At 34.5% G+C, this 26,674-nt stretch overlaps 2 protein-coding genes across 3 annotated transcripts; both read right to left on the reverse strand.

Moving 5' to 3' along the window:
- Positions 1–4,977: 4,977 nt before the first annotated feature.
- Positions 4,978–16,114, reverse strand: LOC114479258 (mitochondrial coenzyme A transporter SLC25A42-like). Of its 2 annotated transcripts, none has more exons than XM_028472841.1 (8): positions 15,813–16,114; positions 10,821–10,980; positions 9,669–9,780; positions 9,573–9,598; positions 8,419–8,585; positions 8,216–8,332; positions 7,182–7,333; positions 4,978–5,499 (listed from the first exon to the last, which is right to left on the reverse strand). In XM_028472841.1, the coding sequence occupies exons 2-8, from the start codon at positions 10,899–10,901 to the stop codon at positions 5,174–5,176; spliced, it is 981 nt and encodes a 326-aa protein (XP_028328642.1). In that variant the 5' UTR covers positions 10,902–10,980; positions 15,813–16,114; the 3' UTR covers positions 4,978–5,173. The 2 variants fall into 2 exon arrangements, with proteins under 2 accessions (XP_028328642.1, XP_028328643.1); XM_028472842.1 differs by lacking the exon at positions 15,813–16,114 and adding an exon at positions 11,157–11,275.
- A 2,791-nt stretch (positions 16,115–18,905) lies between these two features.
- On the reverse strand, positions 18,906–25,833 carry LOC114479421 (armadillo repeat-containing protein 6-like). The gene is made up of 8 exons (XM_028473087.1): positions 25,785–25,833; positions 25,424–25,568; positions 24,429–24,505; positions 23,754–24,333; positions 22,490–22,635; positions 22,289–22,420; positions 19,567–19,704; positions 18,906–19,494 (listed from the first exon to the last, which is right to left on the reverse strand). Exons 2-8 carry the CDS (start codon positions 25,542–25,544, stop codon positions 19,282–19,284), a joined length of 1,407 nt encoding a protein of 468 aa, XP_028328888.1. The 5' UTR covers positions 25,545–25,568; positions 25,785–25,833; the 3' UTR covers positions 18,906–19,281.
- Between the last annotated feature and the right edge of the window lie 841 nt (positions 25,834–26,674).

Consider the following 26,674-nt stretch of genomic DNA (forward strand, 5'->3'; position numbering starts at 1 on the left):
ACACATTTACACAGACAGAAGACGACAAAATAGACACAATAAAGAAGCAACTACAGCACAAACAGAGACGACCAATCAGGACGCAGAACAGGAGTCCAAACAAAACAATGAGTGGGACGTTATTTATTTTAATTTAATTTAATCTAATATTATTATTATCATCATCATGAAGGCCCTCAGTCTGTAATTTTGTGCGGCCCCCCCTAAATAAATGCACAAAATGACTAGAAAAAACACAAATTTGCAACAAAAATGCACAACAGCCACATAAAGTTACTCAAAAAGCACAAAATAACCTAAAAAGTAAATAAAATAACAAAAATAGACCAAATGACTGAAAAAACACAAAACGGCAACAAAAGCAACACAAAATAACCTAAAAATAAATAAAATAACAAAAATTGTTCAGAACTGTTTTATTTATATATATTCTTCAAAATATCAACAGAAATACTCAATCCGGCAACAAAAATACACAAAATCTCTATGAAAGTGTCTCTCATGTGTTTCTGTCCTCACAAAACAACAAAAACGGGAAAATATGCAAAACAAAAACACGGCAATAACAAAACGATAAAAAATACAGAAAATGGCAGAAAAACATACAAAATCACTCATATAACACAAAATAAACACTGAATGAAAGAAAAATACAGAAAATGGCCACACACACAAAAAAAGTCTTTGTTTGCAGTGTTTAAGCTCACATTTGTTCAGGAGGACTAATAATAACAAATAGGTCAATGTGTTATTCATCATTAGTTATCAAAATAAGAAATAACAAAATAATAATAATAATAACAACAACAAAGAGAGAATTGAGTGTTGAACACTCGCTGCTTTCTGAGCACCATTGTCAAATTTGAATGGATACAAATTGGCTCCGCCTCCATCCGGCATCATGCCAGATAACTATGGCAACCACATCCACCCTCTTCCAGTCTCTAATAATTAGTCCATTGCTCCTTTTTTCTTCTTTTTTAACTCATCCAAATGTGCAGCTAAAATATTTGTGTAAAAACGAGATGAAATCAAATGTTTCCTATTGGATAAAGATAAAAAAAATATCATTTATTTAATCTGACGATGAATTAATTTATTGTAAAACAATGTGTGTGCGTGTGTGTCACGGTCAAGTTCACGGTGGACTGACCGTTAGTTCTAACAGCTGCCACCTGTCGGTAAAACTGAGTACTGCCACAAACAAGGAGGCAGTTCAATCTACATCATCTACTGACACCTAGTGTTTACAGGGAGTCATTACAAGACAAAAACACACGAGCTCCAGTGGAGAAATGAACTATCGAAAATAAGCAAAATGACTTCAAAAACACACAAAAGGACAATTAATATCCACAAAAATACCATGAAAATATACAAAGTTACAACCAAAAATAAACACAAAACAATAAAAATACACAAAAATTACATGAATGAAATTTTTTTTTAAAAAGAGAAAAAGACAGATTGACAACAAAAATTCAAATAACAAAAATTCAGAAATGAAATTTTAGATTCTAACCCATAATGAGAATTAATTCAAACTGATGTCAAAGCAGTAAACTGTAGACATTTTGTTTATTTATTTTTTGGTTGTTACTTTGTATATTCCATTGTTTTGTATTTGTGTGTTTTTGGAGTCATTTTGCTTATAACTTTGTTTATTTTCTTATATTTTTGTGCACATGTATTGTCTTTTTGTGTGTTTTTGGAGTCACTTTGCTTATTTTTGGTTGTAGCATTTATCACATATTTCTGTGCATATTTTTGTTCTTTTTGTCTATTTTGGAGAGATGTTAACTTTTTTATTGCAATTTATTAACATTTTTTTGTATTTCTGTTTGTATTTATTGTCCGTTTTGTGTGTTTTTGGAGTCATTTTGCTTACTTTCGGCTACAAAGTATATTTTATTATATTTTTGTGCACATTTATTGTCCTTTGTGTGTGTTTCTGCAGTCATTTTGCATATTTTGTTGTAACATATATTTTGTTGTATTTCTGTGCACATTTAATGTCGTTTTTTAGGTAAATTTGCTTATAATTGTGTATTGTACATATTTATTGTCCTGGTAGTGAGTTTCCGGCTTCATTTTGATCAAATAAATCTGACATAAACCTGGGAAATATCACAAATATGAGGTTTGAACAAAAAAAAAACCAAGTACATTAGCCCAAATTAGGATAAATCATATTAAAGAAAACATTAGACTCGTCCACAGCAGTGTTACATCGCCACCTACTGGTCAGTTCCACTAATGACCTGATATCAAGACAGAAAAACTAAGATTTTCTGTCATTCTTTGCTTTATTTTCTTGTGATGTTTTACTATAAATAACACAAATACAAAATCTATGGTTAAAATCCAGTTTTATTAGACATTTTAAATCTTCCTAAACAAATATTAATCACCATCACATCACTACAGACAGAGCACAGACTGTCAGTTATTATTCATACATTCATGTTGGCACCAAAACAAAACAAAAAAAACACTAAAATGCAGAGAAAAGCTGCACAACTACATTAAATAAACTTCAAACCTAAATATTTCTGTCAATCTTTGTTGTTAAAGGCAAATTTTAAACTCTGATTAAACATCTTTAATCTCTGGAAACGTTTTGGCATCCGATGATTGTCACGTGTTCTGCACAAAAACTTTTTCCAAAGAGAAACAAAAACATTTAAACACGTGCTACAAAAAAAAAAACACTCTTCATTCAATGTGCTTTAAAATCACTCCCACTGTTACTTTAGATCAATTATAAACCGCTGAGATCATCAGAAAGGCAACGATTCCTTTAATAATACGACAAAATATTCCACACGAGGCACTTAAAGGTGAACAACGTTCACGATATGAACCATAACAGGTTCTAATGATGAGCAACTTTGACACAAGCATGTGATTATATCTGATCTGAGGGTCACATGATCAACATTCATGTCAGCATTTAGAATAATGACCAATCAGAGCATTAACACCTTAAACAACAAAGAGTTTGTGCGGTTTTTTTTGGCTGGCATTTTGTTTTGTTTTTTCTTTCATTTTGTATGTTTTTGGAGTTATTTTGTGTATTTTTATTATTGACAAAAATGACAGAAAAAGTTGAAACCACAAAATTATAGAATAATTCACAAAAATGACTCCAAAAAACAAAACTACAACAAATGACTCCAAGAACACACAAACACAGGAAACAACAAAAAGTATTTGCATTTTCTTCCTTTCGTCATTTTGTGTAATTTTGGAGATTTTGTGTATTTCTCCGTCATTTTGTGTATTTTTCAGTTGTTTTGAGAGTTTTTGGAGTCATTTTGTGTATTTTCATGTCGACTTAATGAATCTTAAAACACATAAAACAACTCTAGAACCCACAAAATTACAGAATCATTCAGAACAGAATAACTCCTAAAACACACCAATACAGGAAACAACAAAGAGTTTGTGCGTGAGCGTTCGCTTTGTGTTTTGGTGTCATTTTGCATATTTTTTCTTAATTTTGTGTTTTTGAGTCAATATGTTTATTTTCCTGTATTATTGTATTCATCTTGTTATTAATTAAGTGATCATTTTTGTTGTCATTCTGTATATTTATTTTCATTTTTTACAAAGATAATTAATAATAAAATTTTATATTAATATATAGCTTTTATAGGGTCGAGGTTTTTTATACTTTTGGTACTTTTGATGTCATTTTGCATATTTTTCTGTTATTTTAGTGCTTTTAGTCATCTTGTGCGTTTTTGTTGTCCTTATGTCTATTCTTCAGTCATTCTGAATATTATTGTGCTTCTTTTGAGTGATCAGAGTCATTTTGTGTATTTTTGTTGTTTTGTACATTTTTCTGTAATTTTTGTTTATTTTATTTGTCATCTTGAGCGTTGCTGTTGCCTGTTTGTCTATTTTTCAGTCATTGTGTGTATTTCTCTCCTTGTTTTGTGTATTATGAGTCCTTTTGTGTATTTATGTTCTCGTTTTGTAATTTTTTCTGATATTGTGTATTTATTTAGTCATCTGTGTGCATTTTTGTTGTCTTTTTGTCTATTTTTCAGTCATTCTGTGTATTTTTGTAGTTGTTTTGTGTAGTACGAGTCATTTTGTCTATTTTTGATAAGGTTCCGTTTGTTTTTCTCTTATTATTGTAGTCATTTTGTGCGTTTGTCTACATTTTGTGTGTTTTCCTGTCATTTAGTGTATTTTTTAATACTCTTGTGCATTTTTGTTGTCTTTATGTCTACTTTTCAGCCATTCTGTGTATTTTCGTGGTTGTTTTGTGTATTACGAGTTCTTTTGTTATGTTTTTGTTTTCGTATTGTAAATTATTCAGGTATTTTTGTTGTCATTTTGTGTGTTTTTCTATCATTTTGTGTATTTTTCTTTCTGTAAATTCTTCTATTATTCTAGCTTATTTTTGTCTTTATTTTGAGAGTTTTGTTGTCATTTTATGTAATTTTGCCTGTTTGTGGAGTCATTTTATTAGTTTACTTTGGGGCTGCACAAAATATTCGTGTGGCCCACATCTACATTAGGCTCTTTCCAGTTCATGCTACTTGTGATAAAAACTGAAGTTTTTAATGTTTAGTATGTTTAAAGACACACACAAAAAAAAATTCCTCTTAACATAAAATGAATTAATTTATTAAAAACATCACAGAGGGAAATGTACGGTGGCTGGGAAGTGTCAGGTGAATGCATTTAAAGAAATGAACACAAATGCAAAAAGGTCACAACACGAATGCAAAATGGCTACAACGGAAGTGTTTCCGACGGACCGGTATTACAGTCGCATATGATAGCCTGATATGAAAAATATGAGTATCCTAATCTACTTTCACTTACTTTCATACGCGTTTCGATGTCTTCTTCTTGTTCTTAACTGTTCTGGTGGGTTAAAAACATCCGCCAGAAACGTGTCCGTCTGTAATACCGGTCCGTCGGAAACACTTCCGTTGTAGCCATTTTGCATTCGTGTTGTGACCTTTTTGCATTTGTGTTCATTTCTTTAAATGCATTCACCTGACACTTCCCGGCCACCGGGTTTTCGCAACGGAAGTGGTGTGTGTGTGTGTGTGTGTGTGTGTGTGTGAACACGTTACCATATTGCACATTGATTCTTGGAAGAGGAGTGTTAATGGTATGTTCCTGCTGACTCCTCCCCCTGGGGCGGGGCCTATCGTCCTATGTAGCCCATCTGATGCAGCTTCCTGAGGAGGATCTGCGTGAGATCAAAGGTTGTGAAGCTGATTCCCACGGCGATGGGCCCTTTGACCCAGTTCATGCTGAGGCCTTTGTAGAGTCCTCTGATAAGCCCCTCCTCCGACACGATGTCCCTCATGGTGCCCAGCACAGAGCCATACGTGTGGCCCGTCACGCCCGCCGTCTGCATGCGGCGCCGCACCACGTCCAGAGGGTAGGAGGCCGACTGACCGATGAGGCCCGCGCACGCTCCGAACGCCAGGCGCTCGTACGAGTACGGCTGAGAGCGTCCGCTGTGTTCTATATGAGAGAGACGAGCTCTGTGAGAAACCTGATCAATCACCTAGAGGGACTCCTGTTCTCAGTCAGCGCAGGAAACGCACGGAAATACGCAGAATTCACCATCGAAAATATTTTTTTTCTTTCTTATTTATTTAATTTGCAACAGAATGTCCTCCTCACATACACGTTCTAGGACATTAACACCCTATTATACCCAGAAACAGGTGACTAAATGCTAAGCATGTGTAGCAAACGGACAAAGATGTCACTTTTTGCTCATAATCTCATTTAAAATCTCACATGAATGCGGCTGAGTGGGATTTCGCTGAAAATGCTAACTAACTAGCAAGCAGTGGTGGGCCGTCAGGGCCAGCAAGGCCTTCTCTGCTGCTCTAAACATCAGAATATACATTTATTTTTGATATATTTTTCCACAAATATATATTAAATTATTCCTCATAGATACTGTTTTCATAGCTTTCCTCTTGGTTGCACTGTTTCCAGTCTCAGGTTTTAGTGAAGAATGGTTTCCCACTATGAAGGTAGATATGTTGCAAAATGGAACCACTTGTAGAAACATTTACTTGTATCAAAAATCCACACACACGAAACTCACTAACTCTAATGTTCTGGAAAATTTTGACGTTTGAGGTTATTAATTTTTTTTAAAAATTGAGGCAGTCGATTGCCTTCATTTTTGTGAGTTGTGGTAACTTATTCATGTTTACAGTGTGGCTTTAAATTTTAACTCTACAGGTTCACATTTTTTTCCCATCATTTGTGACATAAAATCAATTTAACGCGTGTGGAATTTTTATACATTAGCTCACATCACATTCTACAAGCTCTCGCATTTTCCAACATATCGCCCCTTCATATCCTGTGTGTGGGAGCATGCATGACCCCTCCTCGCCCCTGTTAATGGTGTTGCTCCCACGCCTCCATTACACCTGGGACACCGTTCTTTACCGGCGGCGCGAAGACGAAAAACCGAAACGGTCTCAGCCGTTTTTAACGCGTCACACGGGGAAGCCGGTGACAGCGTTGACAGCTCTGAGGTAGACTGCAGTGACACGACGAACACAATCCATCCATCACACTTCTGTCCATGTAATGATGACAGTTTGTGAAGTAGTGTCAGTGGGTCGGTGCAGGCCAGACAAATGGATCCAGCTGGCCGGATCTGGCCGCTAATTGGGGTTGACCGTTGTTCTACCTCGCATGAAGGCCCAGGTGTGAAATGCACGGCGCGCCACTTCTAGCAAATGTAGCAAACGTAGTCTGGTGTGATTTCAGCACAGCCCTCTCAAATATAAAAATTGTATTTATCATGTTTGCCATGATTTCTAGAAGTTTAATATCCAGTAAATAAATCTAAAGAGGGAAAGAAAATGAAAGGAAAACCAAACGGAAACGGCTAAACCCTGAAATGGATTCAGAAACAGAAAACAGGAGTCCCTGATCACTCTGTTATGAAGTCATATCTCCTTCTATTGGTGCAAATGTTTAGAATTAATCTTCACAAAGAGCAAAAACTAAAGCCTAATGATGTTGGTGATTAATGGAAAACATGTTAAATGTACATTTTTCATATTTTCTTCTTATTACCTTATAACTTTTAGCTGCTAAAACTTTATTAGAGGTGATAGATAAGTATAGATATATAAGTATATAGAGGTAGAAAGAGTGGCGTGTAGTACCTGCGTGTAGTTTTTTCAGTGTCTCGTATGTGAAGAAGCTGAGGCCAGCGTAGGGGACCACGCCCAACATGGTGGGAGCGAAACCTCGATACAGAGTTTTTAAACCTTCCTCTCGGGAAATTCTCACAAACACGTGAAGGATGTTGCTGTACCTGCAGCGGGAGGAAAACAAAGAGTATCAGAAGACAGACGTGCTTCATATAACGCATCAAAGTGGATTTATTCAACATGAAAGGCTGATGGAAAAGTGAACGAGTGAACAAGCACTCGTATCTCCTGCATATTGTTGTTACACTATTACAAAACGTGACCCCCAAAAGAAGGTGTCAGACAAATACAACTGCAGAAATACACAAAATGACTCAGAAAAACATACAAAATGACAGAAAAATGCACAAAATGAAAACTAAAATAGACAAAATCACAAAGAACGACAAAAAAAAACACTATTAAAAAACATGATGCTTCAAAAAAAAAAAAACACACACAAAAATATCCAAAAGGACAACAAAAATATATTTTAAAAAAAGGTTACAAAATTACAGAAAAACAGACAAAATTACTACAAATGAAAAACAGAAAAAACATGATGGCTTCAAAAATTCAGAAAAATTACTGAGAAGGACGGGGAAAAAATACACGAGATGACAACAAAAATATTTTTAAAAAATTAAAAAAAATCCACAAAATTATTCAAAAACACAGAATTGTGTATTTTTGCTGTTCGAAATCTTTTTATTGTTTTTGGTTGTTTTTAAATAACATTTTTCAGTCATTTTTCAATGTGTCATTTTTGTGTGTTTTGGAGTCATTTTGTGTATTTTCATGTCTGTCTTGTTTTGTGTGTCGTCATGTTTCATATCTTTCTGTCATTTTCTGCATTTTAGTTGTTGTTTGGAGGCATTTTGTGTAATCTCGTGTTATCTGGGTATATTTTTCTGTCATTTTTGTGCTTTGGCGGCCTGTACTAAACTAGACATTATCTATCATGTGGAAGTAACGATGAATCCAGATCTATCCAAACACAGCCTTACATTTCCTTGGGCGTCACAGCCATCCTGGCTCGCACCATGTCCAGAGGATACGTCAGCATGGTGGCAGTCGTCCCCGCCATCGATCCCGCCAGTAACCGTGGAAGCGGAGGCAGGGCCCTGAAACACAGCCATCAGCACTTGTATTTATTACTTTAAAAGAGTAGAGGATGTGAAAGGTTTTAAGGAAACAGTGGCCAACATACGCCCCCTGGAAGCCGTAGTAGCTACCCAGCCGAGCCTTGTACTGCTCGTGGGCACAGAACTGGATGGCGGCGTAGGGGATGACGCGCACCATGGTGGCAGAGTTTCCCCTCCACAGGCTGAAGAAGCCATCTTTCAGGTAGGTGCGATAGATGAGCCTGTAGGCTTCCTATGGACGCACACACATCAATAAAAATATACAAAAAGGACTCCAAAGATGCACAGAAATCACACCAAAAACATACAAAAAAACACACAATGACAAAACTAAAAAAAATGATGGCTTAAAATGTACACAAAAATGACTCAACAACACACAAAAAACAAAATAACAAAAACAGAATGTCTGAAAAATAGACAAAAAGACAACAAAAATGCACAGAATGGCTCTGAACACACAAAAGAACAAGATGAAAGCATAAACTTACCAAAAAATAGACAAAAGGACATAATTAAAAAACTAAACAAAAACAACAAAAAACACAAAAAGACCCAAAAAAAAAAACCAAACAAAAAAACGACAGAAACGCAAAAAATGACTACAATAATAACCGAAAAACACACATAAAAGGACAAAAATACACAAAATGACAACATGAATACACAATGACTCCAAAAACACAATAAACGACAAAAATGAAAAAAAAAAAAACAACAACATAAATGCAGAATCTTTGTCGTTTCCTGTGTTCGTGTTTTTTTTGGAATCATTTGTCACTAAATCAGGGTTTTTCAACCTGAAAATCTACACCTGAAAATAAAATGGGGTCACCTGAAATATATAGTAATAAAATAAAAATGTTTTAATTTTTAATATTTAAAAAAAATAATAATAATAATAAAATAAATGATTAAAATAAACTTTTTTAATGATTTTTTGATATATTTAAAATTAAACAATTTCATTTTAAATCATTTTAATTCATATTTATTTATTTTGCACAATTGAAAAAACAATACATAATATCGCAGAAATAGATACATATACAGTGCAGGAAGGGGCAGAAAGCTCAAGGAACTTAAATATATATATATATTTCAAATGAAAACATCACACACACAATATCAAACAACTGTATTCTATTCTTGGCTACTCTGTATTTGTAAAACAAACATGATCCAAAAAATTAATTTCACAGAAAAAAGTCTGACGTACCTTAGCAGAAAATCGAGCTGAAGACACTAAAAGAAAAAAAAAAAACAAGATAAGATAAAATAAAAGGAGTCAAAACATGTTCAGTGTCCGACTTGCCTTGAAAGATGATTTTGGTTCTGTCCAATGGGGCGACGGCGGTCTTGGCCACAGCTCCAGCTAAAGCTCCAGAGAACAGAGAGTTCAGCACTGAGCGAGAGTTCTTCACTCCCTGCACAGAGTCGTGTCAGCGTTTAGTTACAATCAACAGAAAAAACCCACATGAATGTTTAAGGAACATTAACTCACATTAACACAATATTTTTCCATTGGAAACGTGAGACAAAATGAATTACAAGTGCAGCAAATGGACAAATATGTCATATTTACCTCATAATCCTTATTTGTTCTTGTTCTGTGCGTTTTTGTTGTAATCTTTTGGATTTTTGTTGTTGTTTAATTTGTTACAGCTGTTGTTTCGTGTGTTTATGTTGTTGTTTAATTTGTTTTTGTTGTCATTTGCATATTGCTTCTGTCATTTTGTTTTTGTTGTGGTTTCGTGTGTTTTTATTTGCATTTTGTACATTTTTGTTATTATTTTGTGTTTTTTTAATGATTTATATATTTCTTCTATCATTTACTGTTTTTGTTGTCATCTCGTGTTTTTCTTGTCATTTCATGTATTTTTGTTGTCATATTGTTCGTTATTGTTGTCATTTGTATATTTCTTCAGTCATTTTCTGTGTTTTTTTTGTCATTTACTGTAATATTGGCGTTCTTTTTGTGTATTTACATTTGGCTCTGAGACAAATTTCATGTATCTCCCAGGCCACCTGTTGCTCATATTTGCTATACACACAGGTAATATATGAATCTATAAATCTAATGTTTTTAAACATGGCAATCCTATTTACACAATCATTTTATTTCTATAAAGTTAATACTAAATATTCAGTAGAAGCTGAGTGAAAAACAAAATAATATAATTTAGTGTGTTTATGTTGTTAATTTGTGTGTTTTTGTTATCATTTTGAGAGTTATTGTCATTTTGTGCATTTTTGTTGTCATTTAAATAATTCTTCTGACATTTTGTGTGTTTCTGTTTTCATTTTGTGCGCATTCTTCGATCACTTTGTGCGTTTTAGTTGTCATTAATACATTTAATCTGTCATTTTGTTTGTTTTTTTGTGTGTAAACCATAACACTGACATGATAATATTAAAGTGGTGTATTTCAAATAAGTAAAATATTCACTTGTGGCTGATATATCACCTCTGTGTGTGTGTAAGGAGCCCTCTGCAGCACTTCTTGTTGTGAAAGTGATGCCCGCTGCTCCCTGACTCCACTCCCCATAACAAACACTACACACTGAACGCACACAGCATGGACTCAGGATGGGGGGGGGAGATTTCAGCTACACACAAACACAGAGCTGCAGAGAAATCAGAGGACATGGGACACCAGGATCAGTTTCAAGTTAAACAGTCAAAAACACAAAGTTCAAAGTTCAATCCTACAAACAAAGTCATGCCTGTGCTGATCCTGTATGTAGATTAAACCCACAACATTCAACACTTAAGTCGTTGTCGCGGGTGAAAGGTGTCACACCTGTAGACACGCCCCCTGCTCACATTTCACACCACCTTTTTCCCACAATCGAGATAACCTGAGGCATTGATGACGATTCGAGCGACTTCAGAAGCTGCCACAGAAAGATCCTGTCACCTGTGTGTAGATAATTACTAGCCAATCATTTCACAGGACAAGTCAGCTCTGTGTGACCTTTGAACTCACACCAGCTTAACGTTAACACACTGAACACGTTGTTCTGGGAAAACTTTAACTGAAGCAAAAGGAAAAGCACTTTTCTCTACTGTGACCTTTAGTCTGTGACCTTGGAAGGTTGTGGCAGTGGTTAAACTGCTCTGAGGCAGAGGCTCTTACAGTGTACTTTGAAGCAGTGTTTCTCAAACGGGGGTACGTGTACCCCTAGGCGCGATGGCACTACAGGGGGTACTTAAGAGAGAGAGAGTGGAAAATTGACAAATAAAAGCATTAAAAATGTTTTTATAATGTTTATTTTTAGTTAAAATAACAATAAAAAATAATATCGTAAATGATCTTGATTAGAACATGAACTGAAAATACAAGGCACTGTGTTGGTCCCACACCAGGCGGGAGATGACCGGAAATAATAAAAAACTATAGAAATAAATCTAGTCAGGGGGCACTACATACTGTTTCATTCATAGGCGCTTTTTTTGTTTTACGGCTTCTAAATATCAAATTTTCTTCTTTTTAGAAACAGGTTTTTTTTTTAAGTTTTGTTTACCCTTTCTTGACCTTTATGATGAAAATTTTTTTTTTTTTTTTAAAGAGTGAAAGCTAAAGAGAAGTAGAGGATGTAAGAGGAGCTGTTTGGGTTGAACCATTGTTGTGAGGAGGTGAATGAATGAGAACGCACTCAGGGTTCTGGCTTTAAGCCCACGTGTTTTAATGCCAGCATTGGTTTAGTTTCCAAGACGACTGAGCCTTCAACAGCAGCTCTGTTTGCTCTTTTATTTCACATCTTTAACATAATTACCGCAGCTTAACTCTTTAGACCAGGGGTGCCCAAATTCTTTTCATTGAAGGGCCAAAAACTAAACATTAAAGTTGCCGTGCATGAAATGATGCCAATAACATCACTGTGCAATATAAACACTTAAAGTAGTTTGAAATTGAAGAACACTTTTCTTTTTTGTGTTTCATGGCATAAATTTGTAAAACATCAAAATATCTTCAAAGATATTTAGTACAAAACAAATTCAACAAAATGGGACACAACATATCCCACCTACACGATCAAAATATTACATTTTCCCAGTCTTGAACAATCCTTTAAAACTCGAGAAAAATTATGTAATTGGACATCAGCTTTAGATTTTTTTCATTATAAATCACTGTACTGTATTGGTCACATTTTTATATTTTAAAAATATATAAAAATAACAATTTCAAATATAGGCAATGGACCAAAACTGATCACTTGCGGGCCAACTTTGGCCCACGGGCCCCATATTGGACAGCGCCGCTTTAGACATTTAGGCCTCTGGATATTATAGAGAAAGGGGTTCAGCTTCTTTAATGTGAAAGTAATGAGCTGGGACAATTGGATTTTATCAAGATACTTGGGGGATGATTTCATGAATACTGTAGTAACTAAAAAAAAACAAAAGGTAAATCAAACACTTATAGAAACAATATAAGACTCATAGTCCCAAAAAACAATGAACATAACAATGAGTCAGTCAGTCACTTTAAGTTCTAGCGTTTATTTCAACTGGAGCTCGACCGATTAATTGGTCAGGCTCTAATATTGAAATCACGTGTCAAACTTAAATCCGGCCCTTTAGAGGATCAAATTCGGCTGGCAGGATAAAGTCAAGATTATAGAAAACATGAATCATTCTCTAAAAAAAATGTAAAATACCAAGTAATTCAGTTGTAGAGATCTCAGCCCTTCCAAAATACATACAGTGGATATAAAAAGTCTACACACCCCTGATCAAATGCCAGGTTTTTGTGATGTGAAAAAATTACACCAAGATAAATAATTTCACTACTTTTTCCACCTTTAATGTGACCTATAAACTGTACAATGCAATTGAAAAACAAACTGAAACCTTTCAGGGAGGTGAAGTAAAAATTAAAAAAAACTGAGAGAATGATGTTGCAAAAGTGTGCACACACTCTTATAACTGAGGACGGGGCTGTGTTCAGATTTAACCAATTACATTCAAACTCATGTTAAATTGGAGTCACACACACTGATTAACCCCAAATAAAGTTCAGCTGTTCTCGTAGCTTTTCCTGATATTTTTGTAGCGACATCTTCCAGCACAAGCCATGGTCCTCAGAGAGCTTCCAAAGCATCAGAGGGATCTCATTGTTCAAAGATATCAGTCAAGTGAAGGGTACAAAAGAATTTCATGAAAATAAATATAACATGGTACACAGTGAAGACAGTCATCAAGTGGAGAAAATAAGGCACAACAGTGACATTACCAAAAATCGGACGTCCGTCCAAAATTGATGACAAGACGAGAAGAAAACTGGTTGGGGAGGCTGCCAAGAGGTCAACAACAACATTGAAGGAGCTGCAGGAAATTCTGGCAAGTACTGGCTGTGTAGTACATGTGACAACAATCTCCCATCTTCTTCATATGTCTGGGCTATGGGTACTAGACGGAAGCCTCATCTTAGACAAAAAACATCCAAGCCCGGCTTCATTTTGCAAAAACACATTTGAAGTCTCCCAAACGCATGTGGGAAAATGTGTTATGGTCTGATGAAACCAAGGTTGAACTTTTTGGCCATAATTCCAAAAGGTAAATATGGCGCAAAAGCAACACTGCTCATCACCAAAAGAACACCATACCTACAGTGACGCATGGTGGTGGCAGCATCATGCTTTAAGGCTGTTTTTCCTTCAGATGGAACTGGGGCCTTAATTAGGGTGGAAGGAATTATGAACAGTTCCAAATACCAGGCAGTGTTGGCACAAAACTTTCTGACTTCTGTTAGAAAGCTGAAGAGGAACTTTATCTTTCAACACAACAATGACCCTAAGCACAAATCAACAAAAGAATGGCTTCACCAGAATCAGATTGAGGTTTTGGAATGGCCCAGCCAGAGTCCAGACCTGAATCTCATTGAACATCTGTGGGGTGATCTGAAGAGTGCTGTGCACAGAAGATACCCTCACAATCTGTCAGATTTGGAGCAGTTTTGGCAAATATTGTCTCATCAAGATGTGCCACACTGATAGACTCTTACTCAAAAACACTGAGTGCTGGAATAAAAGCCAAAGCTGTTGCAACAAAGCATTAGTTTAAGGGTGTGCATATTTATGCAACCAGGTTATCTTAAGTTTTTTTTATTTTTCTGCTTTAAAGGTTTCAGTTTGTTTTTCAATTGCATTGTACAGGTTATAGGTCACATTAAAAATGGAAAAAGTTGTGAAATTATTTATCTTGGTGTCATTTTTTACATCACAAAAACCTGGCATTTGAACAGGGGTGTGTAGACTTTTTATATCCACTTTAAACTCAATTGAATATCCACAACATTTGCCAGGAAGCACAGTTTTCTAACGCTTTTATTTATCACATGATGGCAGTCATTTTTAATCGCAAATTGTTGAAAAAGAAAAATCTTTATCTTTTCCCAAAATCCTGAAAGTTTTTATAAAATTATTTCACAAATGTTTCCACAAAATACATAAAAATTGGTCACAAATTTAAAGATCAGATATTGTGTATAACTCATTACTTTAGATATATTTATATGGCAGAATAATGTTGAATTTACTCATTTTCTTGCCTAAAATTTGCGGCCCACTTGAGAACAAACTAGTCCGTATTTGACCTTTTGGACTAAAATATGTGATTTGTTAATTTTATTTTTTACATTGTGTTTTTCTGGAAATAAAGTTTGTTTGCCTTTTCATTTTTGTCAGTGGCTTTAAAGTCCGTATGTTGAAAGTGTTCCTAATAAAAGTTCCTTATTCTAATTTAGTGTGTTCTACTTCTTCGTCTTAAATCATATTTAGCGTATTGAGAATATACAGTGTTTTTATTTCACATTGATATTTTATATCACACATACACAGAGGTGTATTACTGTTCTAAAAATATGCAGTGGCAATTTTTTTGAAAATTGAAGAATAGTCCAAATTTGTATTTTTTTTAATTAATAAATGGTCACTTTTTTTAAAGTATTTTTACATTTTGTCACAATAGGGGCCCTGAGTGTTTTTCATTCTTCGAAGTGGGGGCGCAGCAAAAAAAGTTTGGGAACCACAGTGTTAACCCATGATGACCACATTATACAGACATACAGACATGGAAGGAAAAACAAAACTTTTTTTTTTTTTTTTTTTTTAAATGAATTGTGGGAGAAAAACATCGATTTTTAATATCGTCATTCGATATTTTTCCCAACTCTTTCATTCATTGATACTTTTTCAGTTAATGTATTTATATTTTACAAATGTTGCTGTGTATAAATGCTGTGTATAAATGCAGTGTGAGGTGATCATGTTACATTTCAACCTGCTTTTAATATCACAAACTGCGTGTGGTCGCATTTAAACTAGCACTAAATCAAACAAACGAACATTAACTCCTACTGCTTTCAATGATGGAAGCCTTTCATCATGTTTGCTAACAATAATACACACTAACACACTGACATTCATTGATATAAATAAAAATGTCTTACCTTATTGGAGTGAGGAGAGGAGAAAGTATTTTAAAGATATGTGTGACTTGTCTGTGTGTTTACACGCCCTGTGTTTAAAATAAAGTTAGCACAGCTCAGCTAGCTGTTAGCTCGAAGCTAAACACAAGATAAAAACAGCTGCTAAAGAAGAAAAAAAAAAAAACTACACAGACGGTGCGTGTGCGTGTGAAAGGCACTGCTAACCTCCGTGTGTGTGTGTGTGTGCAAGTCAGCCCAGCGGTGACTTTAGATGACAGACACCCTCCATGCTGCTCTATTTCTGATCTCACTGAGTAGCAAACACGGTGACGTTTGACAAGGACGAGCCGCGATGCATGCTAGGAAATGTAGTCCGAGCAGCGCGTGGCGCCCGTTGGGATAGGTCGAGCAGAGGGGCGTGAATGGAGAACGAAATAATGTACAAAACAACAACAAAAATACACAGAATTACTCCCAAAACACATCAAATTACAACATAAATATACAGAAAGACAGAGTAGTATACAAAACGACAACGAAGACACACAGCATGACCAAGAAATATACAATACCACAGCAAAAATCCAGATAATCACTCCCAAAACACAACAGATGACTACAAAAATACACAGAAAGACCAAAAAACATACAAAACGACAACAAAAATATACAAAATGAAAGAAAAAGCCACAAATTGACCCCAAAAAAGACATAAATATATAGAGGGGTGTGAATGGAGGTCTCACAGGGCAATTTTCTTGAACAAAAATGGAATTAAAGGTGTTTTATTCAATAATGCAAAGAACGATGGACTTTATAATAAAGAGGATATTTTTTCTTTGTTTAAAAATGAACTATACATGGATGTATCATTGTGTTGTCTTTAATATCTACTTATCCTCTATGGCAGACATAGGCAACTAGTGGCCACATGTGGGTAAAAGCAAAAAATACTTTAAAATGACAGAAACATTTGCAAAACTATAGAACAAACATCCACAAAATTACTCCCAAAACACATGAGCATAGGACTACAAAAATACACAAAACGATAACAAAAAATGCACAGATTCAAAAACACACAAAACGACAAAAATACACAAAATAACAGAAAAACACAAAAATACAGTAAAAATGCAAAAATCCAGTAACCAAAAATAACAACAAATTTACACAAAATGAGAAATATACAAAATGACTCCCAAAACACATACTGTAAAGGGACTACAAAAATATACAAAACAAAAAACAACAAAAACACATACCCCAAAAACATACAAAATGACAGTAAAATACAAGAATACAGTAAACATACACAGAAATTACTCAATATACACAAACCAACAACAAACACACAGAAAATGAAGGAAAAACAGGATAAATATAAAAAATGAATCCAAAAAAACACAACATGAGAAAAATATCCAAAATGACTCCAAATACACACATTATCAGCAAATGTACACAAAATGAGAAAATAATGTACAAAATTGCTCCCAAAACACATCAGACAAAAAATACACATTAAGGTAAAAAGTACACAAAATGATGACAAAATGACAGAAAAACCAAAGAATACACTAAGAATACACAGTGACTACTTCATAAATACATAAAAGTACAAGTATATTTTACAAAATTAATCCAAAAATAAAAACAAGAAATATACACAAAATGAGAGAAGTAGGCAAAACAACTTCAAAAATACACAAAAGGACAAAAAAAAAACACAAAATTGATTTCAAAATCACAATCTCAGCAAATGCATACGAAATGAGAGAAAATACACATTCAATTACTCCTAAAAACACACAAAAGACAGTGAAATATACAAAACCAACAAAGATACACAGTGACTCCATAGACGCACAAGATACTAAGAAAAATGTACAAAATAACAAAAACAGTAACTTTTTATTTCCTATGTTAATGCTCTGATTGGTCATTATTCTAATGCTGACATGAATGTTGAGCATGTGACCCTCAGATCAGATAAAATCACATTTGTGGCCCCGCCCCCTGTAATAAAAGTTACCTCTGCAGCTAAAATGTTAGTGAATGAATGAATGATCATTTGATTAGAAGAATCAAACCCAAATGTCAGTTTATTGCCTTTAAAGTATTTTTTTGTTTATTTTAAAAACTTTTTTCTTTGATTTCATCCTCTTTATGCTTTCCAGTTTTTGGTACGTTAGTGTAATAATAGAAATAGAAATAAATAAAACCCAAATAAAAACACCTTTGCCTCAATTCAACGATGAGTTAAAGTAGCTTTTAACGATCAATATCTTAACATCTTTAAAATCAATTGTCAAAGTTGACATGAAAATATTGTAGATCTTTAGAGTTTTCCTTAAAGCCGTACAAACCGCCTCCCTTTAATTGGTTTATTATCTCAGAAACTTCACGGTATCCCCACATGTGCACTCAGGAAGATAAAGGCGGAGCAACATAAGTCAGCTTTATCTTAATCTTGCAGATTGGGTAGAAAAATATTGTTCTCTTTAGGGATGTGAACAAAAAAAAACACAAACAACCGATCATATAAAAGGAGCAGTTTCCCCTGTGAATTTTATTACATATGAACAACAGTCTGTCCCAGTGTAAGGCAGTTATCTGCTCTTACTGACGTTACTATTAACGTGTGACCGCAAACAGAAATGTACATTTACCATAGAACTATTACAATGTGTAAAATTCAATTCAATTCAACAAAGTCATCTCAATGCGCTCATTATAAACATCTCTATAATGAGGACAACATAAAAAATTTAAACACGTATACAAAGCTACTGAAGCCCAAGAGGCCATGCATTCATACGTTTGGTTTTTGATACGTTCTTTTTTGATAACCAGATCATTTCTGGTATTCATTCCTTTATTTTCGTGCCATTTTCTCATGAAAACGAGATCATTTTTTGTCATTCATACAAACAGAAACTGACAGAAGAAATATAGAAAACTACAACAACAAAAAAACCAAAATGAAAACAGAAATTATGGAAACGGTAACAAACACAGAACGACAAATACACACAAAATCACAAGAAAAATAATGAAAACGATAACTAAAAGACACAAAACAACATTAAAACAAACAAAATGACAAGACAATGATGAAAACGATAACTAAAACACACAAAATGACAAGAAAAATAATGAAAACGATAACTAAAACACACAAAACAACATTAAAACACACAAAATGAGAAATATATCGGTGTAAAGCCTAGAAGAAATATATAAAACCACCACATAAACACAAGAAACAACATAAAAATCCACAAAATGACATGAAAAATAATAGAGACCACAAGTAAAACACACAAAACCACATAAAAACAAAAAGAATAAATGTCAGGAATGATCTGGTTTTCAAAAATCGTGGCAAAAAAAGGACAAAAGTATGAATGGAGCAAAGTCTAGTTCAAGTACTCCAAATGCGGTTCAGGCACGTCCATGGTAACAGTTTGAGGAGTTCCTCTGTGTCTCAGTTGGTGAGGCCTCCATGTTTCCCCTTCCACAGCTCCCTCAGCTCCACCTCACAGCCCAGGTCCCTCAGAGTGGCCTTACCCACGTCCCCGCAGTCCTGGTGCTTCTGCAGGGCCTGAGTTATCAGAGCTTCAGCCCCCAGATCCAGGATGGGCTGGCACAGGTGCTGCATGCGTGACACCAGGTTCCTCAGCAGCATGCACGCTTGTTTCTGTTCCACAGAGGAGATAAAAAAACATGTGAATAGAGCCTCATCATCACTACTGTGGGTGTTTAACTTTACCTGCACGTTGACCACGTTAGGGTGAGTCTTCATGGCCTGAACAGCAGCCAGAGCTCCTCCGTTCTCCATGATCACCTGACAGTTTTCGGGTTTACGTAAAGCCAGGACGGAGAGACACGCACAGCCCTGCTCACACACCTGGATGGACAATAAGAGTCCATTAAACCCTAACGTTTATAGTAGGGATGTCCCAATACAACTTTTTCATTTCCGATATGATACAGATATTGCAGCCTTGCGTATCGGCCGATACCGATATTGATCCGATACAATATCAGAATGAATCATACATACTTTTGTTACTTTTTTTATTAATGAATAAATAAATTACTTATTTTGTAGTGTGAAATGTTAGAAAAGGCTTGATCAAGTGATGTTACTCAAACAGTAGGGATGAAAAAAACTGATCGATTTATTAGTAACCAATTGGTTACATACATTTTAACCTTCAACATAATATCTACAGTATTCTACAATTGAATAAAATAAACAAAAAAATCAATTGCAAAAAAAAAAAAAAAAAAAAAAAAATGGAAATTTGAATTTGATATCCAATATTCGTTTACAGATTGGGACACCCCTAGTTTATAGTATGTCACACCTGTAACATCAACACCATCAACAATAAGGGTCCATTAAACCCTGTGCAGGGACAACATTTGGGGGATATGCTACGAAGCTAGATTACTTCTTATCATGCTAACTTCCGGGATTAATCAGTGTGTACTGTCCTACAAAGCTCGCTAATGTCTCACGGCGCTAAACCACCATGGTTCCCTCCTATTCCCACTGTTCCTTCACCCCCAGAAGTGTTTCAGTGGTGGCCATGATAAAGAGCGTCCAAGTTCTCTTTAAGCTAAGGAAAAGAAGCTCAATGCTTCCTTTAGTCTAGGAAACACTGATGCATCCTTTACCAAAGGAGACCAGATAATACTTTTAAACATTTAAAGGGACACGCACATCTGAGCGCTCACGGAAACTCACGATGACCGACAAGTAACGGAGATCATGTAAATGACCAATGCAATAAAATGCTTTGAACAACTTTAAATAAATGATCTAACACCCATATCTTATTATATGTAAGACATATTATCGGATTATAACTGACATAAAACAGACACTTTGTCGTTCAGGAAAAAGGGATCAGAGATATTTTTAGCCACATTATGTTTTATTGAACAATTCATATTTCTGAGTGAAAGGTGAGTGTGAGCAACCATTCTCAATGTGACGTTTTTTAGTTTCACTTTTGTTCCTCTAGTCTGGTAACCTCTTTCCCTTTGATTTACATTTAAACCTTGTGATATTTGAGATTATATCAGCGGAAAGTGTTATAAATGTGCTTTTAGTAGTACGTTTTCGGAAATTTGTAGTTTTTTCACCACAGCAGACGTCACTAACCTTCCCGGCCGTCAGATTATTACGTCACATAGTGGAAGTGTGTCTGATTGTCATAACAAACATGATGGCCGTTTCCTAACTTCTCTCCTAACACCCGTGGATGACGTCACGGGGTTAAGAAAAAGTGGATAGGAGATAGGAGGGACTATTCAGACACAGCCCAGGTTTTGTTCTGGCTAGGATCTTAGCGAGTGCTAAAGTCCAGCCTCCTGACCAATCAGTTCTCTTAGAAAGCGAGCTGTCCAATGAAAGGTGATGTGTGAACACGTCTCTGTGTGGATCTGATGCGACGCTGACAGGAGAGAGAATCACCTTTCATTTCCTGATGACATCCTTTAGGAAACAGAGATTTTTATTTGATGGACTGATAAAGTAAAATAAGCAAGACAAGTCAGCTGATAAAGCCTGCGTGCATCGGGCGCTTTCAGACCAATAAAGATAAATTCATTCATTCATGTATTCTGGTGATGCAAAGAGCCTCAGTCCTGTAAGATAATATAAAATATAAATATATTCCACCTTACGATTTAGGCTGATCTGCATGAAAGCAGCAAAGAAAGTGAAACTGATCAGAGTGTCTGTTTGTTCTATGTTTATAATCCCACTAATTTAAACATTACCTCTCATCAATTACTGCATTAATTACTTTCTGCTTTTACTACATCACCAGTGTTGTTATTGATCTGAATTATGTATTTTAATATATAATTATCTAGCTTTGTAGCATATCCCCTTATAGTACATCTGAAGGCAAAATCAGGCTCCAAAAATACACAGAAACACCTCACATGCATGTTTCAGGATAATATCATACATTTACACACTATTGATCACCAGAAAACAAGTGATTGAAATGCTCGCTACACCATCTGTAGTGAAGAAAAAAGGCTTTGGTCGTTGTTGATGTCGTTTTGTGTTTTAGTTATTGTTTCCTTTATTTTTTGTCATTTTCATTTTTGTTTAATATATTTCTTCTGTAATTTTTAGTTTTTTTTAATGTCGTTTTATGTGTTCTAGTTATCAATTCCATTATTTTTGTTGTCATTTTGTGTGTTTTTCTTGTCCTTTTATGCAGTTTCATGTGATTTAGAGAATTTTTTTAGTCCTTCTATATATTTCTTCTGTAATTTTGTGTGCTTTTATGTCGTTTCGTGTGGTTTTTTTGTCGTTTTGTGTGATTTTGTTGTCAATGACTTTATTAACCATAATCATGTTTAATACGATTTCAGGAGGTTTAATAGCACTAAAGTCATCTGAATGTCACCTGTAGGTAACAAAGAACGCTAATATCATTAGTTTGTGTGTTAGCATGACTTACAGCGGCATTGTTGGTGTGCCTGTTCATTGTGATGACAATGAGCTGCACTCCGCCCGCGTTCACCACCGCGTCTTTCACATCATCGTTTCCAGCGATGGCTCGTATGGCGCTGAGAACCTGCCGCACCAATTCCTGCAGGGAGCAAATCAGGTTCAAGGAAACAGCTGATCAGGAAGTAGGTTCAAAAACAAAACGACCTACCACTTTTTCATAGCTGTTAGCGAGCAGCGTCATGATGAGTTTAAGACCACCCAGATCACACACGTCCTGACAGAATTCGTTTCTCACCGACAAACAAGACAACGCTGCACAAACCTCACTCAGAACTGATGTGTCGTCAAGATGAGCTGGAACGAGATGAGAGAGGTAGAATAATAGTATTAATAAAATAAAACTATATTAACAATCATAAATGTAACAGTATTCATAATAATAAAACAACAATATATATATGTAGATATATAAACATGCATTATATATAATTACATTATGATATAATAATATAATATGTATTCATAATAATAAATACATATTTATTCATTATAATATGTATTAATATTTTAATTTTTATATTTATTATATACAATATAAAAATATTAAATCAATGGGTCCTTTAATAAATAATTTTTTTCCAAAATGTAGACTTTATATATAAAAAGTATTATGAATGTGTGTATTACATAATATATAATATAAACATCGAGTATAAATACATATAAGTGTACATTAAAAAATATGTAATAAATCACTAAAAATCTTATATATAATATATAAATATAGAATCAATGTGTTTTTTAATTATTCTTTAATAAATGGAATTCACTTATTTTTTCCAAAATGTAGACTTTATATATATTATATATGTAATACATATATAATTTAAACATATAATGCAAATATATATGTTACATAATAACTGTACATTCAAACTATATACATTTATTAATGAATCACAAATATATATATATATATAATGTAAAAATATAAAATCAATGGATTTTTAATAATTTTCAAAAATGTAGACTAAATAAAATAAATATAATAAATAATTATTATATCAAAACATACAATAGTGTACATCAAAAAATGTGTTTTTTAATCATTTTTTATGTTTTTTCCAAAATGTAGACTTTATATATAAATAATATTATAAATATTTACTATGCAATAATATATATTAGAAATAGATTATGCAGCAGTAAATGCAACCTCTGCAAAAGTGGAATTCAAAATAAATAATATTTAGAAAACTATAATAAACTAACAAAACAAAATCAAATCTTGTTTTAAAAAATAAATAAAATAAAAGATAAAACACAATAAAAGAAATGACATGAAATAAAATGAGGCAAAGTATAACAAAATTAAGATAAACAATAAAATGAAATAAAATGAAATAAAATGAAATAAAATGAAATAAAATGAAATAAAATAAAATAATTAAACAAAACAGTGTTTGTCTCACCTTTTGCAGCCTGGATTAAAACCTTGAGCCCATTGTGCTCTAGAACAATCATCTTGGCGTGTTCGTGGGCATGTCCAAACATCACTCTGATGTCATCATCAAAGGTCATGACCCTGAGCGCCGCAGACGCCTCTTTGACCAGCTTACCAGACCCACTGTGTCGTGTGATGGCATTGGTCAGCAGAGGCAGAAGCCCCACCTTCACCAGGTCCTGCCTGTTCTGCTCGTGTTTCACGCAGAAGTGACGTATCGTACGCACGACCACGCGGGTTAATGACACGTCCTCAGCGTACGTATTCAGCACGTCCAACAGGAAGTCCCGCCCCTCTGCGTCCAGCAGGTCAGGCAGTCCGTCCGTCAGCGCGGCTAGCGCAGACAGCGCCTCTAGTAGCGTATCAGGCTCCTCCTCCTCATAGCTCCTCCTACAGTAGTATAGGATGATGGGGTATGCCTCTTTTTGGGCTGCCAGGTACCTTTGAGCAAACTCACGGTTGCACTGATCAGTGAAAGTCTTTAGGTCTGATGTCATGTCCGTTAGCGCCGCCGCTGAGTCCTTTCCTCGTTTAAGGGAATCTAAAGCCTGCACATAGAGAACAAAAAGAAGCAGAAGAGAAGAAAGGATGAAGCAGCAGATACATTTGAGCATTTTCTAAGCAAACAAACCACCACACTCACCTGTAACACCTCGTGTGTTTGCTCCTCCTCATCGTCAGCAGCTGGAATTGCCTTAACTATACAACTCAGGTCCACATCTGTATAGAAACACAACTGTTACATTTGGTTTAGTGACCCAAGACATTATTGTACCACCTGCTTTAAGCAAATAACTGCTCCAATTTTGTGTGTTTTTGGTTATACATGTTGTCATTTTGTGTATTTTTATTGCTGTTTCATGCAAAACACACTAAATAACAGAAAAATACACAAAATGACAAAAATTATACCAGGTTGCCAGTTGCCCATGTCTGTTCTTCACTTTAAGAAACTCTAACTTGGTTTATATAGAGTTGTTGATATGTAGAAAGAAATGTTAAACCTAAACAAAAACTGTTAAGATTAAGAAGAAAAAAAATGCAGTCAAATATGTGTCCATGCAGCTTAATCACACATTAGTTTAATATATATATATATATATATATATATATATATATATATATATATATATATATGCATTTGTGTGTTTGTGTTGTAATTTCGTATTTTTTTTCCCCTCATTTTCTGAGTTTGTGTTTTGGTTTTATGTGATTTTGGAGTCACTTTGTAAATTTTTCTTGTAGTTTTATGTATTTTTTTCTGCTTTTGCTGATTTTGTAGTTATCTTGTGTGTTTTTGTAGTTCTTTTGTTTATTTTTGTTGTCATTTAATATGTTTTTTTTTTTTTTTGGTCTCCTTTTGTGTTTATTTCCAGGGTCGCAACAAATTATACCAAGTTACCTGTGTCTGTTCTACACTTGAAGAAACTATCATTTGGTTTAAATACAGTTGTTCATGTGTAGAAATGTTTAATCTAAAGCACAAATTGTTATAGTTTCACCTTTATGGTCACAAGAAAATGCAGGATTTTCCTACTTTGGTCAATTTGGGATTAGAAATGGGTCAAATGATCATATATATATATATTACTGCTTATAAAATATTAATATATGTGATAATGTCCTTCTCATTTGTACCTTGAGACTCAAACTGCTCCACAGCGTCCTTCAAAGCCTCCTCAGGCTCCATCTCAAACTCCTTCATGTTTTCTTTCACTGCTGCATCAAATGTTTGCTGTGTGATCCTCATTTTTGCCATTTTTCCAATGATTCGCCGAGTTCTCTGCAATAAAATAACCAGGACAATTACTGGTATCTAGTGATGTGACGGTCCGTATTGAGGCTCCGATGCGTGTGTCCAGTAATCCAGGCGATGATATGTGATACATATAGCTTAGTTTTAGTAAACTGAGTTAAAATCTAATCACATTCGTCTTTTTTTATTTTATTAAACGACATAAATTCACTGAATTATAGAAAAATATGAGACATTACCTACCAACGCCCTGACGAATTGCCTTTAGTCTGTAGTCAATAGAACACAGAGATACGCAATTTACGTTGAAGCATTTCCTGCTTTAAACACGCCCTACTCATCTTCTGATTGGCTCCTCGGGATTTCACTGTCCAATCATCACACGTTGGGCGGGTGCACAAGAGCAACCGCCAATCATGTGCGAGAGAGTTCAACGGCGTCTTTCCTTCAAAACGTAATGACTTTACATTTTTTAATCGCTGTTTTACTGCTCAATAACAGATTGGTATTTTTTTTAAATAATTACTTCTTTGATATGATTAATATTAGACTTATTTGGCAGTGATGGGCAACTTTTATTCACTGTCATGTCAGAAATTACAATAATAATGTCTAATAAGAGCATTAATACAGTTTTTGTGGTCAATTTGAGATATTTTCCCTATCATTTTAATTAATTAATTATTTTTTTTGTCATTTTGTGTGTTTAGAGTCATTTTGTGTATTGCTTTTGTAGTTTTGTACACTTTTCTGTCATTTTGTGAATTTTTGAAGCCATTTGGTGTATTTTTGTTGTCGTTCTATGTATTTTCCCGTCAACTTGTATGTGTTTCTGTCATTTTTGTTTATTTCTGTTGTTTTCTGTGTTTTTGTTGTCATTTTATTTGGTTTTTGATGTCGTTTTGCATATTTTAGGTTGTAACTTTGCATGTTTTCTTGAATTTTTATTGTCGTTTTGTGCATTTTTTTCAGCCATTTGTGTATTTTTGTTGTCATTTTATGTATTTGACTGTCAACTTGTATTTTTTTTTGTTGTTTTGTGTGTATTTTTGTTATCTTTTTTGTCATTTTGTTTGTTTCTGGAGTCGTTTTGTACATTTTAGGTTATAATTTTAGTATTTTTCCCTGTATTT

Source organism: Gouania willdenowi, chromosome 17 (assembly GCF_900634775.1).
Source record: "Gouania willdenowi chromosome 17, fGouWil2.1, whole genome shotgun sequence".
Lineage (NCBI taxonomy): Eukaryota > Metazoa > Chordata > Actinopteri > Blenniiformes > Gobiesocidae > Gouania > Gouania willdenowi.

What these genes read in the sequence shown, in the direction of transcription:
- LOC114479258 (XM_028472841.1), bottom strand. Translation starts at nt 10,901, where the DNA reads ATGGGGAGTGGAGTCAGGGAGCAGCGGGCATCACTTTCACAACAAGAA. An exon ending in CTCCTTACACACACACAGAG is followed by an intron (nt 9,781 to 10,820) that starts GTGATATATCAG and finishes GACTCTGTGCAG; the next exon opens with GGAGTGAAGAACTCTCGCTC. An exon ending in AACCAAAATCATCTTTCAAG is followed by an intron (nt 9,599 to 9,668) that starts GCAAGTCGGACA and finishes TTTTTCTTTTAG; the next exon opens with TGTCTTCAGCTCGATTTTCT.
- LOC114479421 (XM_028473087.1), bottom strand. Translation starts at nt 25,544, where the DNA reads ATGGCAAAAATGAGGATCACACAGCAAACATTTGATGCAGCAGTGAAA. An exon ending in AAACACACGAGGTGTTACAG is followed by an intron (nt 24,334 to 24,428) that starts GTGAGTGTGGTG and finishes CTCTATGTGCAG; the next exon opens with GCTTTAGATTCCCTTAAACG. An exon ending in GGCACACCAACAATGCCGCT is followed by an intron (nt 19,705 to 22,288) that starts GTAAGTCATGCT and finishes TTGTCCATCCAG; the next exon opens with GTGTGTGAGCAGGGCTGTGC.